We start from the raw sequence: 17,689 nt of genomic DNA, 5'->3' as shown, positions 1-17,689 counted from the left end.
ACATCACGGTTACTTCCTCATACTCACAAGTAAACGTCTCACCTAAACACAAGGCTAGCAGAACCCTTCCTAGTTCTTTTGTTGCTTTTTTTTGTTCTACAGCTGGCAGTGCTAGCAGGGTGTGATTTGTCATCACTGTTTTGTCTTCCTCCCTCACACACTGAGATCCTGACTCATGCACTCATCCAGACTTTGAGAAAGAGGAACTCATGTGAGGACTGAGAATGGGGTCAGACGAGGCCTACAACTTTGTCTTTAAAGGTGCGTCATGGGTTTGGTTTTGTTTAGTTTTTTTTTTTAATCATTATTACATTGTCTTTTTATAGATTAGAAAAAGGATACTGTGCTATTTTTGGAAATGGAATCTTGCATTAAAGTTTTCTCTTAACAACAGAAAAAAAATCTTAAATACAGTCTGTGCAAATACAAATTTATAGCAAACTATATCAGTCAAGTTAAGCAGTGAATAGGTTGTTGCAGCCAAGTAAACAGTGTGTCAGTTATATCATGTCAGTTATTTTTTAAAGCTGATCAACATGCTTTGCAGTGATGTGCTTTACATTGCTTTGTCATTGTTCTGTTCCTCCAGTGTGTAGTAGACTTACATGCATGTTCTGCCAAAATTATGTAGAACAAATGACCCCAAAGAGACCAATAAGCCGAGACATATGTTTGCCTATTTACATACTGTAGCTAAAAGGCTAGAAGTAAGATAGGTTATGGCCTCCAGATAAGTTTGCATGTCATCACATGCTTGTTTCAACTTGCTGTGTGAACTTGTTAAGTAATGGCATTGCTTAATATAGTTTATAAAACGCCATGGCACAGTGTTATCAATAAAATACACAACAGTATGTTGCACAGCTAATCAATGTATTCAAAGCTCATGCTAAACATTTATGTTACTTTACTTATTTCAAAGCTCAGGTTATTGGTTAATTTGATACTAACTTGATTTGACGTTCTCTCATAAACCTAAATAAAGCTAAATGTCAAATGTGCAGCAGTGGTACGCCTTAGAATAGTGTGTGTTTATGTTCAGGCTGATGATTTGTGTTGTGTCAGTAAACATCACATGCACTTACAGTGTGTTGATCATAAAATATGCCGTCTCTCATACAATTCAGCAAAAGACACCCAAACAGCTGAAGACAGTATGCATCTGAAATCCTGGAATAAACTGGCCAGTGTTTTCTGGTGGTGCTGGACCCATTATGACCCTGACCAGCATTAAACAGTTGATAAAAATTACATGAAAATGAATGACTCTGAAGGATATAGCATATGTTTTGCATTATTTATACTCATAAACACACTCGCTGACCATTTTTTGCTCTGTGGATGGGGGCAGTATCATCAATGCAGTGACCACTACCATCAGAATAGATTATTTATTGTTTTGATTAAATGATCAGTCAGACAGTGCCAGCAAAACGCTCCGCACTGCATAAACACTGGTTTCCCCACCAAATTGGTCAGGTTTTTGGCTTTAAGTTGCACAAGCTTTCCTGATTGACTAACAACTTCAGCTTTGTAGTTTCAATACCTTATGAAGAGTGTTGTTAAGTGAAGTTGATTTTTTTCCTGAACAGTTCTTCAGTTTTGCTGTAATGTTATGTAAAACTAATCATTTTACTATTTTAGCTTTGTGGCCTAGCAGATTGTATAAATTCCCTTTCATGTCTTCAGCGTTTTTTAAACAGTTCACTTAAGCAAAAGTTTAGTAGTAAATTGTGGCACAGGGAGTGGCTGCTCAAGGTCTGTATTTGTTATTCTTGCAATGTGTTTCATTCAGTTACACTAATGATTAATGATTTATTGTTTAACACATTAAAACGAGCCAGTTAGGATCAGTGTAGGATTGTTCTTTTCACTGACGGATTTGTTTTTCACTACAACGTAAACAGCGGCTACATGAAATGCCTCAAGGTCACAACTTTAATTTGCCATAGTAACAGGAGTGTTGTTTGCACAAGACAGGTTACTGAGTAAAGGAGTTTTACCTCCTGTCTTCATTTGTACAGCCAATGCTTTAAAACAGTCCACTAAAGCAATGACCAGTGACTTAAAAACCTTGTAAATCCCTTATATTTCCTGACATTTTCTAATCTTAGATTAATAGTATGTTCGTGATGACTCAAACTTGGCATACCTAACAGTTTGTAAGTATGTACAGTATGTGTGAAAAATGGGCCAAGCCCAAAATAGGACATCAAGCTTTTAATGGTTTGAACAATAAATCATTAGTCTGTAAATGGATGAAGCACATTGCAAGAATAACAAATATAGACCTTGAGCAGCCACTCCCTGTGTCACAATTTGCTACTAAACTTTGGCTTAAGTGAGTTATTTAAAAGCAAAAAACATTGACGACATGAAGAAAAATTTATACAATCTGTTAGTACACAAAGCTAAAATTGTAAAATTATAATTTTTTTATATAAAACGCAAAGATTTCCAAAAATGTGTCTGCAGAATGAAGGGATCTGGAATGCCCAAAGGCACTTCATGCAGGGTTTACCGCCATCTAAAATGTACAGCTCTCAGAGAGTTAAAAACTGTAAGAAGAACTCTTTCAGGAGACTTGTAGTGCTGTCTGAGGGTTTGATGGTCGAGCACATTCAACAGTTCTTTCCAGCCCTACATGGAAAATTGTATTAATATTAAGTATGGTAGATAGTAAAAAACCTAAATTATTTAAAATCTTGCATTAAGTGGTGAGCCACAACCGATCTTTTTGATCAATCCTCCTTGATACCCTCACATGTTACCAATTCACCTGCTTATTGTGGAATGTTTCAAAACGCTGAATATTTAATAATATTTAATACTTTTGCCCTTTATTTTGCTCATCCCAACTGTTTTAAATTGTGTTGCAGCCATTAAATTCAAATGTTTTAATCTTTACAAAAAATAATCAAGCTTGTCAGGAACAACATTAAAAGTATTTTATTTGTTCTTTTGTTAGTTTTTACATTTACATTTACGGCATTTAGCAGATGTCTTTATCCAAAGTGACTTACAGTAGTGACAGTATACAGTGTGAGCAATTGAGGGTTAAGGGCCTTGCTCAAGGGCCCAACAGCTGCAACCTGGCAATGGTGGGGCTTGAACCAGTGAACTTCTGATCACTAGTCCAGTACCTTAACCGCTAGACTACAACTGCCCTTAGTTAGTTAAAGTTTTAAGAGCATGAACACATTATAGGTTCTTGTTTTACTGCATTATACAGAATGCCCCAACATTTCCAGCAGAGCTGTTTGTTTTACAGAAGGATTTACTGAAAGTTTATAGATGTAATGGTTTTTAGTGATGAAACATTTAACGATCTCTAGCTTGCTTAGACATACCTGCAACATTCCAAGTCATTACAGGAGGGATTTAATAACAGGTGTATCAAACGTTTCCGTCTTACTAACATCTTAAATGACTCAATATATTCCACCCACTTCAAAACAACAATGTTTAAGCCCAGTCTAATCCAATGTTAACCAACGTTTGACCAGTCACATTGCTAAATAACACATGTACAGGCCTGTACCATTTCTTAAACGGCTTTCTCTGTTTGCTTACCAGTGGTTCTGATTGGGGAATCAGGTGTTGGCAAGAGCAACTTGCTTTCACGCTTCACCAAGAATGAGTTCAATCATGACAGCAGGACGACCATTGGTGTTGAGTTCAGTACAAGAACCATGCAGCTGAATGGCCTCACTATTAAAGCCCAGATTTGGGACACGGCCGGACTGGAACGGTATCGAGCCATAACCTCGGCGTAAGTTGCATCATTGCTGTACAACCATTTAATTGAAGGACTTTTTTACCTTTATAGTCAGTAAATGAATTGGGTTTTTTTCTATGAAAAGTACAGAATAAGCTAACAGTAACATATTGTCTTTTTACTTAGACTAAAAAGAGCAGCCAACCATAATGGCCTTATAAAACAATAATCCTGAAGGTTACTTAACTTTTAACTCACTATTAGGTCATAATCCAGTTATGGGAGCAACATGGTGGCACAATAGGAGTTCAATAACTGCAAGGTGCTGATTCAAACCTCTCCTCCAGATCTGACAGTAGATGAATTAGCTACTCTAAATTTTCTCTATGAGTGATCATGTGAGGCCCTCACCATAACCCCTATCCGAAGAAAGCGCCTGCTCTTATTCTTTCCACAATTAAAGCTTTTCCTTTCAATTGAAGAAGTCCTTTTTTCCCCCTAATTTTGCCATCCATGTCAAGTCAGGGTGACAAAACTCTTTTCCAATGTTTCCCAAATCTGTTCCTCCCCCCAACTATTAGCACACCTAAAACAAACAAGAACAGAATAACTGATAGAGGTGTGTTGGGACAAAAGAGAGACTGAAAAATGTGCCCATCTAGGTGACGCTGGTGGTCAGTTTGTGAAACAATTTCATTTTTGACCTGTATTTCATTTTTAGTTATTACAGGGGTGCAGTTGGAGCACTGCTAGTTTATGACATTTCAAAGCACATGACCTACCAGAGTGCCGAGCGCTGGCTAAAAGAGCTTTACGACCATGCCGACCCACACATTGTGGTCATGCTGGTCGGCAACAAATCAGACTTAGCATCTGAGCGAGCTGTGCCGACAGAGGATGCAAAAAGCTTTGCAGGTACGTAACTAAAATGTACTGTTACGTGTTTTCCAAATATTTAAAATAAATCGAAACAAAACTAACCACTACTTGTATTTATTGCTGTTACCAACTTTTTTTTAGAAAAGAACGGGTTGCTGTTCATGGAAACTTCAGCCCTGGAATCAACAAATGTTGAGGCAGCATTCAACAACGTCCTCATGGGTATGTTCTGTATACTGTCAATACAACAGCTCATATTTCTGCTTATTTTTATGTAGACTTTCTCAAAATTAAACAACAAAACTAGAGAACATGCTTCTAATGTTGTTGTTTTATGTTGGAGAATGTATATTTTTTATAGCTACTTTATTATGAACACCTGTACACCTATTCGAATCATAGGAAATGGTTCTTTCTATTAAATGGAAGCCAACAGTAACCCAAATAACTATTCTTTACAACCACCGTGGGGAGAACAGCATCTCAAAATACTTCAAACGTGGGGTCAGAAGTAGTATAAACATTTACTATATTATTTTTGCTGCTAATGTAAATACACCATGTCACAATGCACATTCTAAAACTGGTTCAATGAACACAACAATAAATTAAATGTACACCAATGGCCTCCCCATTTAATAGCTCTGAATCCAAAAGATCAGCGTTGACATGTGATTCACAGCGTGACTGTGTAGCTGACAAATATGCACCAATTACATAATTCAGTCATATAAACATGGACCAGAATGTAATAATTAATGCCACAAAGTATTGAGGATGTTCCAGGGAAAAATTAAAACAGAAGTATAAATTTTCATTTCTGTAAAATAAGTTCAGTTGATTGTTAAATTGTGTGATTTGGTTGCTGTGTGATGTTATTTAGATAGTATACACTCTGATTGGTGAGATTTAGTCTTTACAATGTTACAGTTTATTTTTTTTGGTGATGGTTAGAGCAGTATGAAGGATGCACCGTGATGGACTGAGATTTCTACTTTTATTTCTTGCAGAAATCCACAAGAAAGTTAGCAGCAAAGAAGTAACCCGTGGGTCAGTCAATGCTGTGTCTCTTTCCAATCCCACTGCTATACCAGCTGACACTGAGGAGGAGAGAAAGCCATGTTGTAAGAATTTGTAAGAAAGCAAACACATGTGAGGACTCAAGAGCATCACTTCTCTTCCCCTGCATCGTGCTTGGAGGAACATAAGCAATCATTTTTAATATCCAAAGAACCACTGCTTGTTGACTGACATGGGCCATAGGTATTTCTTACACTGTGTGGCTAGTATGCAACTATCATGAGAAAGTATTCTTGTGCATGTTTTAGTTTTAATTTCTGTTTAAATGTTTTTTTCTCTCTAAACAATCTCTTGCATCTTGCAATTTGAAATTATGAACTTCTGAAAAATGTTATTTATGTAATGGTACATTTCCTTTTAATCATTTTATAGGACTTGATACTGTTTATTAACAATGTTACACTAAAAGTGGTAAAAACCTTAAAACACTATTTTCAACTGAACTAAGTTTTACATTTTACACTGTTAAATTAAGAATTTACTGAATAAAAAATAAACTGATTGTTTGCATATTAAATTTACAGTCATGTGTATTAAATGTTTATCTCATTAAAACACTGGTTTCAAAATACTGTACTGTATTAAGGTTTCTTTCTGCTACCCTCACACTCACATAAACTTCAGAATATAACTTATACATGATTGTGGATAAAACTCTGAACCAACTAGTGATAAAAACCTAATTTACCAATTTTCCCCATGCCGCTTTCCACTGTATATACACGAGTCAGTTTCTTCATCATCAGATTCAGACTTTTTGTTGATTGTGCTGGATTAGGTCATACCTACCCAGCAATGTGGCACTTCAGAACTTCAGGATGTTCTTTAAGAGTTTTGGATGATAAGAACAGGTAAATCTAAACAGATTCAAGAATGTCAGGTTTTATAGTTCGAAACAATGACTTCACTTTTATAGATGGAGAATTATAAGAAATGCTAACTTCTGATTAACCGTCGAGCACTTCCCTCTTCCTTATAGAAAGTTGTGAACTGCTGGGTGTAGGAGATCACTCTTTTACTGGTTAGCGCACAATTTGGGAAGTTTAGGGAATATTCTATAATATTTAAATTCCTTTACTTCCTTTTCTTTTTGTCTGTCCTGTCCTTAAAAGGCAGGGCAGTTGTAGCTTAGCGGTTAAGGTACTGGACTAGTAATCAGAAGGTCGCTGGTTCAAGCCTCACTACTGCCAGGTTGCTCTTGGGCCTTTGAGCAGACTTAACCCTCAATTGCTCAGACAGTATACTGTCACAGTACTGTAAGTTGCTTTGGATAAAAGGGTCTGCTAAATGCCGAAAATGTACATGTAAATATTATCGGGCAGTTGTAGCCTGGCGGGTAAGGTACTGGAGTAGTAATTGAAAGGTCGCTGGTTTAACACAACCCCCCCCCCCCCTTCCCGCCAAGATGCCACTGTTGGGCCATTGAGCAAGGCCCTTAACCCACAATTGCTTAGACAATATACTGTTATAGTACTGTAAGTCGCTTTGGATAAAAGCGTCTGCTAAATGCCAAAATTGTAAATATTATCTGGCAGTTGTAGCCTAGTGGTTAAGGTACAAGGTACTGGACTAGTAATTGAAAGGTCGCTGGTTCAAACCCCCACCCCCACACCAGGTTGCCTTGAGCAAGGCCCTTATCCCTCAATTGCTTAGACAACATACTGTTATAGTACTGTAAGTCGCTTTGGATAAAAGTGTCTGCTAAATGCCGAAAAAATGTAAGTATTATCGGGCAGTTGCAGTCTAGAGGTTAAGGTACTGGACTAGTAATTGAAAGGTCGCTGGTTCAAACCCCCACGCTAGGTTGCCTTGAGCAAGGCCCTTAACCCTCAATTGCTTAGACAATAAACTGTCATAGTACTGTAAGTCGCTTTGGATAAAGGTGTCTGCTAAATGCTGAAAAAATTTTACAAAAAAAAAAGTTTTAATTGTTTTAAATTTAATAAAAAGAGGGCAGTGATAGCTCAGTGGTTAAGGTACTGGACTAGTAAACAGAAGGTTGCCGGTTCAAGCCCCGCCACCACCAAGTTGCCACTCGGTCCCTAAACAAGGCCCTTAACCCTCAATTGCTCATTGTGTAAGTCACTTTGGATAAAAGTGTCTGCTAAATGCTGAAAAGGCAATAAAAGCCTTTACTTTTATTTAAATTTGACACACATCAGTGAATTGGAGGATTTATTGCTAATTCAAGCATGCACAAATGTCTATGTAGATCATTACCATGTAGAAACTCGTTATTTATTATACTACAGTATTATGCCATTTCAGCCCTCGCTTTTACCTACGTGGCATTTCCGCGTCCATTTACTCCACAGCACTGTTACCTGTACAGTCACCTGTGACGTCGAAGTCACACACCTGTTGAAATCGGCGCGCTGTTTCATTGGAGGAAACTTTTAGATTGACAGGTGAGGAAACCAATCAGAGTTCAGATAGTGGCAGGCGTTAACCGGGCGAGAGCAGCTCTGAGTTTCGGCATTACGTCTGCAGAAGACGGGCAGAGAGAAACCCTGGTGACGCAGAAAAACAAGCTTCGAAATTTGCTTAAAGCTTTTTTTTATTTATTTCAAGAATCACAAAGTTAACGTTTGTTTGGTTAAGCAGCTACTTTAGGAGTAAAGTATGAAGTTTTGACGATTTTTGTGTTGTTTTTTTATGTTGGTTTGTTACCCCGGCGACTTTGACCAGCTCTTCATGACAGGTTCTTTTGACGTTAGCTTAGCTTAGCTAGCCAAACCGATTTACCTTTAGTGCGAACTAATAAGCACTCCGTCGTTTTAGCCGTTTTTCAGTCGGATTTATATAGTAGTACATAGAGACAATGACTGGAAGAGAAGAAGAATACGACTATCTTTTTAAAGGTGAGTAGTTTTAAAAACTTTTGTTGTGCTTGTCAGCATAACTTGGGACTGAATCCCAAATGCCAGTGTTTTCCGTATGTAAATGATCTCTGTAGGGTGTGGAACAATGGCTTTTACAGGGATTTAGTGCTTTACATATATGTGTTGGTGCATTTTGCATTGCTGCACAAAGTTAAAATTAATAAAATAATAAGAATAATGAGATTTAATATAACTTACACAATGTGTTTGCTAAAATATATAGTTATCTTTGTATTAGTTGTTGTATTTAATGCATCACTGTCCATGTCAATAGGAAAAAACATCAACACAAAGCAACACATACATTTCTATCCTGAATTGTGCTGATTTAGAGTATTTAATTCATGTTAAACTGATGCACAAATTTAGATTAAGTAACCCTAAGCTATGCCATTTTTCCCCAGGTTACTATAAACATCACACTTGCTTGTGCTTTGGTTCTGTGTAGTTTTAGATGTCATTTTTTAATCTACCCCAATTTACATTAGTAACAAGCAGGTTGGATGTAGCTTTATGCATAGACAATAGAAGCAGCATGCGAACTCAATGAAACCTATTGATTATATAATGAAATCTGTTTAAAAAATATGTTAAACAATATAGTTAAGTAATGCAGAATGCTGTGATTCCTACATCTAAGATGCCCCTGAGCTTTATCCACACTAAATCATTTAATAGCAAAAATATGCGAAAGATTTACCCATTAAATTACAATAATAAATACAAAGGTTGTAAAAATAAACCCTTAAACACACACAGACGTACAAGCACAACCAACCACTCTTAGCCTTTGTTCCCAGTCGAAAAGGGCCACAGGTGCAGTAGAACTGGAAAAACCTGCATGAACATCTCTTGCACCATTTGTTTCCAATACAGACATATTGCTGAGCCTTGAAAAGTGAAATCCAAATCTAGGAAAGAGTTGGTTAAATAACATTTTTTTAATATTAGGAAATTGTAACATAGTACACTGAATATTGCGAGTGATATCAGTGCTTTTAATAACTCCTTTGTTTGTAAACATAACCAGTAACTTTACATTTACAATTATTTACTAGCCGCTTGCGAAAAATAATGTCTTCAATAAATTAAATCCCCGAGCAGTGTTTAAGTGAACTGGATCCTGGTGAAAAATGATTTATGAGATGCTAGTGGTGATGTTTCAGACATGCCTCAAATAATTCCCTTTCAATAAGGTGCCCAACCTTGGCTGCACCCCTTACTTTGTTTGATCATGAGTCAGTTCTAGTGAATCACTGCTTGCCATTCCACATGGAGCATGGTTCCTGCTGTTCCTGCCTATTGACCAGGTTTCTACAAAGTACATTTTCTACACTAAACAGATTTTTCAGTGGCTAGTGCTCAGTCAGTGGTAGAATTTATTAACTTAGGTCTTTTTACTTTTAACTGAACATGTTTTAACAGCCTAGTCCCTTGTGAAACAGTGGAATGGTCTTTGCTTACAGGAGGAAATAATCTTACAGGCAATTTTTAGCTGCACATTAATGGCTAAAAGGAAAAAAATTAGAAATAAAGACATCTTACACTTTTATTTTTTCACCTTTTCTTCTATGTTGTAGGTTATACATATTTTTTCCCATATGTATACTGTATGTCTGGTAATCTTCTGTATTTTAATGCTAAATATAAATTAATGAATACTATATAAAGTAAATAATTGATTCAAAGTCAAATCAAATGCTAAATGCAAATAGATAATAACACATGTGAATGGGTTACCTGTGGTATAATATGCAGGAAAAACAACTATATTATTTTTTGTTTTTTTAATTCAGCTAGCACATCTGATATCATAGCTGACTGTGTTTATTTATTTTGTGGCGAAATTGTTGAAAAACATTGATTTAGAGCTTAAAATAATTAATAAACATGGATCAATGTAAATCCTCTTCATTGTGGTTATTATCCTATGCATGTCACCTTCAGCAAGGTGGAAATTTAATATGCTGTGCTTTTAATATTAATTGGGTCGGTGAGCTTGAAAAAAAGAGTTGTGCCCAATGCTTCAAAACGTAGCCTCTTAACTCATAAAATATTTACCTAGCCACTGAGGTCTTTGTATTTTTTTGATCGGTGAGCGCAGGCTCTTTCGGTGCACTTGTTCCTCTTTGACTTGGTAATTTTACTGGCTGACAATTTGAATCCCCTTAGTGGTGCTGATCGGAGATTCTGGTGTTGGGAAGAGCAACTTGCTGTCACGTTTCACACGCAACGAGTTTAACCTGGAGAGCAAGAGCACCATTGGTGTGGAGTTTGCAACTCGCAGCATTCATGTGGAGGGCAAGACTATCAAAGCCCAGATCTGGGACACTGCTGGCCAGGAGAGATACCGTGCTATTACCTCAGCGTGAGTATTGCCACTTTATCACTTTTGGCTTTTTTATTTAGAATTTTAGTGGGTTTTATATTTGTAGGTTTGTAACGGAACTGCTGATCTTAGATAATCTGTGTTAGGCATGAACATGTCTGCTGTGACAGTGATTTAAAATTTGCATTTGCAGTCTGACATGGTTTAGAATAGACTTGGTAGCACTTGCTTTGGCCAGTGTGTGTAAACCCATGTTTCTCTGTCATGTTGAGATTTGCCCATAACATTGTAAATAGAACCTCTAGTTTGAAGACATCGCTGTTCTCATTAGTTCTATTTGATTGAGCTATTTGTGGGCATTTAGACTTTGATTTGAAGGTTAAACATTTTTGGTGGCTTTAATAAGACATTAATTTTAGAAATAAGCAATTTAAACTGTAAACCTAGCTGTAATTTTTCAGGTACAAATACTTTTTCCTGGTGACATATATGTTATGACATAACCCTTGCATGTCACATGTTCGCTACCAAATTAGGGACATTTTCAGCTCCCATTTGTTTGTTAATGTGTAAATACAGCTGTGGCATCAGTGTTCGTGCTTTGACCAGCTTTTACAATAAAATCAATACCTTAAGATGATATAATAATTACGAACACACAGTTTATCTATATTGGCAATGGTTTGTTTGCAGATACTACCGTGGGGCTGTGGGTGCTCTTCTGGTGTATGACATCGCAAAGCACCTGACATATGAAAACGCCGAGCGCTGGCTTAAAGAGCTGCAGGACCACGCAGACAGCAACATTGTCATAATGCTGGTCGGCAACAAAAGTGATCTGCGCCACCTCCGAGCAGTGCCGACGGACGAGGCCAAGGCATTCTCAGGTCAGTGCTAAAACTGTGTTGCATTTTACATCTGTTTTACTTACAGCTTCTGCTGGCTTTGGTTAAAATACTGACCATTTTATAATAATTTCAACTTTGATCACACTTGCGGTGGTGTGTGAAACTGAAACAGCTTTAGGATCATGGCCTGTGGCTGATTTGTATGTGAAAATAGTTTTCTTTAACGTGTTTGCATGGTGTGCTTCAGTTTGTTTTAAAGACGAAGAGCTTAGGTTTTCAGCCTTCAGACTAAAATAAATTGCAGTGAAAATCTCTAATTACTTCAAGCTTCTGCAATAGTTTAACCGAAACATTTGTATCTTTAAAATGCATTTCAGAAAATCAGTGCTTGAGTTGTTGCTTATTTACTTAGACGATCTATACAGTAGCTAGAAATAGGTAACAACATGCTCTGTGTACTGATAGTTTATTGTTATACAAATCTAACACTCTAGGAACATGTGTATGCTTGTAAACGTATTTTCACATCAGTTCATGGAAGTTGTATGTCTTTCAGAAAAGAACGGGCTTTCATTCCTTGAGACCTCTGCTTTGGACTCCTCCAATGTAGAACTTGCCTTCCAGACCATCCTCACAGGTCAGCCCTTAAATAATCATACTGCACAAAACACACAAGCTGTGATGCACAGCATGTTGGTCAGCGCTACACAGGAAACTGGAAACTGTAAAATGGTAACTCGAAGTAAAATAAATAGTCCTTGCTTTGCAGTTAGCATACCATACCACCATATATATGTATTTATGTTTTGGCCTGCTTAAATTTGAGCATTAAGAAAACAGCATGTACTAATGAGAAAATATAGAAAATATGAATTTTAGTTTTGTTCAGGCGGAATATCCCCCGCTCTGTGATACCTGTTTTTGTTAAACACTTACTGACTGAATGTACTAAATACCCACAACAACGACAATCTCTAGCAATAACAAAGACTTTGACAATGTAGATTGGTATAAAAGAGCGCCACAGAGCAGGTATTATTTAGGTGGTGGATCATTCTCAGCACTGCAGTGACACTGACATGGTGGTGGTGTGTTAGTGTGTGTTTTGCTGCTATGAGTGGATCAGACACAGCAGCGCTGCTGGAGTTTTTAAACACCTCACTGTCACTGCTGGACTGAGAATAGTCCACCAACCAAAAACTTCCAGCCAACAATGCCCCGTGGGCAGTGTCCTGTGACCACTGATGAAGGTCTAGAAGATGACCAACTCGAACAGCAGCAATAGATGAGCGATCGTCTCCTGACTTTACTTCTACAAGGTGGACCAACTAGGTAGGAGTGTCTAATAGAGTGGACAGTAAGTGGACACGGTATTTAAAAACTCCAGCAGCGCTGCTGTGTCTGATCCACCCAAACCAGCACGACACACACTAACATACCACCATTGAAGAACAGGGTGAAAGGGGGCTAAAAAAGTATGTAGAGAAACAGATGGACTATAGTCAGTAATTGTAGAACTTCAAAGTGCTTCTATATGGTAAGTGGAGCTGATAAAATGGACAGTGAGTGTAAAAAAGGAGGTGGTTTTAATGTTATGGCTGATCTGTGTACCATAATCATGGTGTAAGCGCATGTAAAACAACAAAATAAATAAATAAGTGTGTTTCAGACAGACTAGAGGAGAATTACTGCTGTGCTTTGGCTCAATATAATCAGAGCTCTGCGACTCAAATGCAGCTGATTTTGGTTTTATATTTTGCCATTAGAGGGCAGCAAATTACAAAGTACAGACTTGATCAACCCCAATAAGAAACTCAACGTTAAATGCAGGTTGAATTACATTTGCTCTGTTATTTGCCTGTATTGTTGTAAAATAGGCATCTGATTTATCCTTTACGTTTTCTCTTCATTATTATCAATGATCTCTTAGTATTTCCATTGAAAAATCGTGCAACCATTGAGCAAACTATCCATCTTTTTCCTTGCAGCAATCTACCGCATCGTTTCTCAAAGGCAGATTTCTGGGCGTGGTGATTCGGACTTCTCGCCCAACTCTAACGTGGTGCCCATCACTGTGCAGCCCACACAGAGCTCGTCCAGGCAGGGTTCCTGCTGCCAGAACAACTGAGCAGCTGCCACAGCATCATAGGATTGTGGGTAAAAACCGACACCAGGCTGGTCCGGGTTACATAGTTTGTCAACCTCATTAAGCAGCCTAGAACTCACACACACACAGTAAGATTTACCGGTTACGCTCTTTGACAAGTAAAGCTTTAACATAGGAAAACAGAGAAAGACACAATTTTTATTCATGGACTGAGTTGTTCTTTATATTTTACACTTATTAGAAACAGCACTAGAAGACCATCACGTCTCTTTGCACTTTTGTCAAAACAAACTTAAATTCATCAGCAAACAGTGCATTTGTGACACCACTCAGGAAGTTTTAAATGGAAAAGGGTGCTACAATGAGATTCTCTGCCTTTTTTAAACCACTACACATTGGTCTATTTTTATTAAACAGTCTCCTGAAGAAGCATTTTTAAATTAGTTTTAAATGAATCCTTAAAAAATCAAAACAAAAGTAAAAAACAGAGTTTATCTGTGTCTGCTGCTGTCTGCCTGTTGTTGATTTTTAGAATGACTCAAGAAGTGAAACAACCCCTCTATTTATTTAATGCATTAAATATGAGATGACACTGTTGAGCCTTCATTCTGTTAGCCAGTTTTTTAATACAATGTTTTCATGTGGTGGGGTTTGTTACTCTGTATATATTATATTAAAGGGGTTAATGAGCTGATTTCTTTCTGAATTCTTTCTAAGTTCACTTTCTTCATGTCTTTATTTTGTACAACCTTCCTGAAGCAAAAGTTAAGTGTGTTATTCCATTACAGCTGCTGCTGTGTATACATTTGTCTGCATTTTGCTGTTATTAAATGCTCTGATTGTCTTTGGGTGTTAAGGTCAAGCCAAATTAAGCCCATGCTGTAGTCAACAGTTTTTTGACAGTTCTGATTTGATAAAACCTGTCTCATCCCAATTCAACAGACTAGCCTCATGTTTGCAGCTTTTAAGGGTGTTGCCCTATCACTAACATTAATTTAGTTGAAATTTCAAGAGGCAGGGATTAAGATGGAGGCATAATGCAGAAAGGCAGAGTCAGGATCATCCTCATCATAGGTGGATGGATTATATTGCAGGACTGAGTAACACTGGTGCTCTGAGCTGCTCAGTGAGGAGCTTCTGGTGTACTGGAAAGGGGTATGTCTTACTGTAAGTGAGGTCCTTATTGCTCTTCCCTATTATCTACCGTATGTAACCTGAAGATATTCATACCCTCTGGGATCTCTGTTAATTGTGTCCCAGCTTTCACTTTCTTTGTTTCCCTTTCTTTCTCTTTTACACACACGCATACATGTGATGTGTTCTTTTGCCTAGATGTGTGGTCATTAAGGTCATTTAACTGTGCTACAGCTGAAAAATTCCATTAAGACAAATGGGTAAACCTTGTTTAAACATCTTTATCAGGGCTAGGCAATAACCGTTATGCTTTCAATATTGCAATAAATTACCCAACCACTTACAGATAAAGCAATCAAATGTTTGTAAAATTCCTTTCTTCTCAAGATTTGTTGATGCATTTTAAAATCATGTATTGTAAAAAGAGTATCATCCGCTCCCAGCTGCATAAATTATGTACATGACAGAATATATCTTTAAAGAATTTGTGTTTATCAGCAAACCCTGACTGATGCTTGTTAATAACACTGTTCTTATAAGACATGATAAAAGAAACATTTTTATGTTGGGCTAAACAAAGGCTTTGAGTCTGAGCGACTAGGGTAACCAGTGTGTGAGTGTTTTCTGTATATGAGTCTTTATCTGCAATTAAAACTTATTTGTCAACACTGAGTGATCTCAAATCTATTGCACAGTACCTTTTTTCTAATAATAACTTTAGCTTAATTTCACTAATAATGGCAGTGGAATATTGCATGAAGTGAAATCAAAGCTCACAGCTGCTGTAAGCTGTAGGAAATACATTTCATCTTGGTGTTTAGGTGAATATGCTCCTGCTTGTTTTGTCTTTGTAACTAGATGTGGTTATATGAATTGTTAGGGTAACCCACAAGAAAAAGTGACTAATTGTCCCTTTAGACATGAGTATATTAAATAAGAAGGTGTGGGATAAAACGAACAGAATATCTGTATATATGGTAAATAAAATATTTACTTTTCGCAAGTTGCCATTAATTTAATACTGACTTCAAAACATAGAATGTCAACAAATGTTAAGATCATTACATTTGATTTTATTAGAAACATTTACAATACATGTTTGGAAAATAACAAATCAAAACTGGTATGGCATACATACAGTGGTCAAATATCAAAAAATGAAACTCACAGAGAACATGTGCTAAGAAATAAACCTGCAATTTATTTGCCGTGTGTAGGCACGACAATGAATGACAAAGTTAAAAAAAGGTATTAAAGTATTGGCTAGCCAAGACTATGGTATGGCAAACCCTTCTCACTCTCCAACAAGAACCTAATTACTTAGAGCAGGAGACTCTGGTCCAAACTAACGCACTAAAATCACTACATGAGTTATATGAAACACTTTCTACTGAGCTGGAAGATTCTGAAAGCTACCAAAGACAAACTGTTGGAGCAGAGTTACCCATCCGAAGCTAGCTTAAGAACATGACAACCCTGTAGCCCCACTTTTTGTGTTCACATCATACTGAGAAAAATAACCCGAAAACAAACCACGCTACACAGTTACCTTTGCCTTTACAAATTCAAAACAGTCGAGATACACTTTCACCATGAAGTAAGAGCTGAGACTGTACTTTCCAATGAAAGCTTGAAAATAATGAGCTACTGTTACTTTGTGAGAAAAAATTGGCGAAAATCTACAAGCAGAAAAAAAGTAAACATCAGCCCTTAAGTGTAGTGTGTACAAAAGCCTTCATTAGTATGCAACGTAACATTTTCAGTACTGTTTTCCAGGCTTTGTGATGATACAATATACATGCAAAACTATTGTATTGTAGAGTATGTTAGGTATGTTTTGTTGTTTGCTGATATAAGCATAGATCTACTACATTACATTAAGATATGAAAGCAAAAATGCACAGACAGTTGAATATTTTAATGTCAAGTTCAGAAAATCACCTCAATTGGCTCACCAGCTTGGAATATACTGTAGTAGATATATGCATAAGAAAATGTGTAAATGCACAATTATCCACCTGCTTTTCTATTTCACACACCTCCAACATCCATTCACTTCACTGTAGTCAAAACCGACGAAGCATTAAAAGATTCCAAGGAAGAAATAAAAAATATTGTTCAAACTGGAAATGAGGGAGAAAAGGATTCTCTGTTCAGTCAGCAGTTAGTTAAAGGACATGCAAACACATGTGCCAAGTGTCGAAGCGATGCTAAAATGTAATTTGAGGCACAAACTTGTGACTAAAATCCTTATTAATCGTAAAAAATATTTTTTTCTGAAATTATTTTATTGGTAATGCACATCCTTCTGGAAAATCTGAAGTTAAAATATAAGCCTTTGAAAGCCCCCCACCACTGACCTATTTAGACTTTTATAAATAAAAATTCTATCATTTTAATTATTTAAGTAGAAATCAACTTCATGTTTTAGAAATATATTAACTATTGACTTCTTAATTTAAAAAACAACAACAAAATGTTACTTATAAATATTTTTACTTCATTTAAGATATTCATAAATAACATCCAGATACTGACCTCTCCCTCTGTATGAAATAATAACTCATGTTAGCAAAATAGAATCTTACGAAAATGTTATGACTTTTTGTTTCTCCCTCTACTTGCTTTGTACAGGGAGACTATACAGATAGGGTGGAACAACTAGTTTCTATAAGCATGGCATCATATAAAAACCTTTAGTTTTATATAGTT

At 36.8% G+C, this 17,689-nt stretch overlaps 2 protein-coding genes across 2 annotated transcripts; both read left to right on the top strand.

Moving 5' to 3' along the window:
• The first annotated feature begins 9 nt into the window (after window positions 1-9).
• rab25b (RAB25, member RAS oncogene family b) lies at window positions 10-6,115 on the top strand. The gene is made up of 5 exons (XM_062985294.1): window positions 10-261; window positions 3,577-3,772; window positions 4,440-4,633; window positions 4,739-4,819; window positions 5,608-6,115. Exons 1-5 carry the CDS (start codon window positions 225-227, stop codon window positions 5,733-5,735), a joined length of 636 nt encoding a protein of 211 aa, XP_062841364.1. The 5' UTR covers window positions 10-224; the 3' UTR covers window positions 5,736-6,115.
• A 2,059-nt stretch (window positions 6,116-8,174) lies between these two features.
• On the top strand, window positions 8,175-15,643 carry rab11al (RAB11a, member RAS oncogene family, like). Its single transcript, XM_062985214.1, has 5 exons — window positions 8,175-8,538; window positions 10,732-10,927; window positions 11,582-11,775; window positions 12,293-12,373; window positions 13,725-15,643. Exons 1-5 carry the CDS (start codon window positions 8,499-8,501, stop codon window positions 13,862-13,864), a joined length of 651 nt encoding a protein of 216 aa, XP_062841284.1. The 5' UTR covers window positions 8,175-8,498; the 3' UTR covers window positions 13,865-15,643.
• Window positions 15,644-17,689: the final 2,046 nt, after the last annotated feature.

The sequence above is a fragment of the Trichomycterus rosablanca genome, chromosome 23 (genome assembly GCF_030014385.1).
Source record: "Trichomycterus rosablanca isolate fTriRos1 chromosome 23, fTriRos1.hap1, whole genome shotgun sequence".
NCBI classification, from domain to species: domain Eukaryota; kingdom Metazoa; phylum Chordata; class Actinopteri; order Siluriformes; family Trichomycteridae; genus Trichomycterus; species Trichomycterus rosablanca.
Note: the sequence above shows the minus strand (reverse complement) of the source record. Positions and strands in the feature narration are given on the sequence as shown.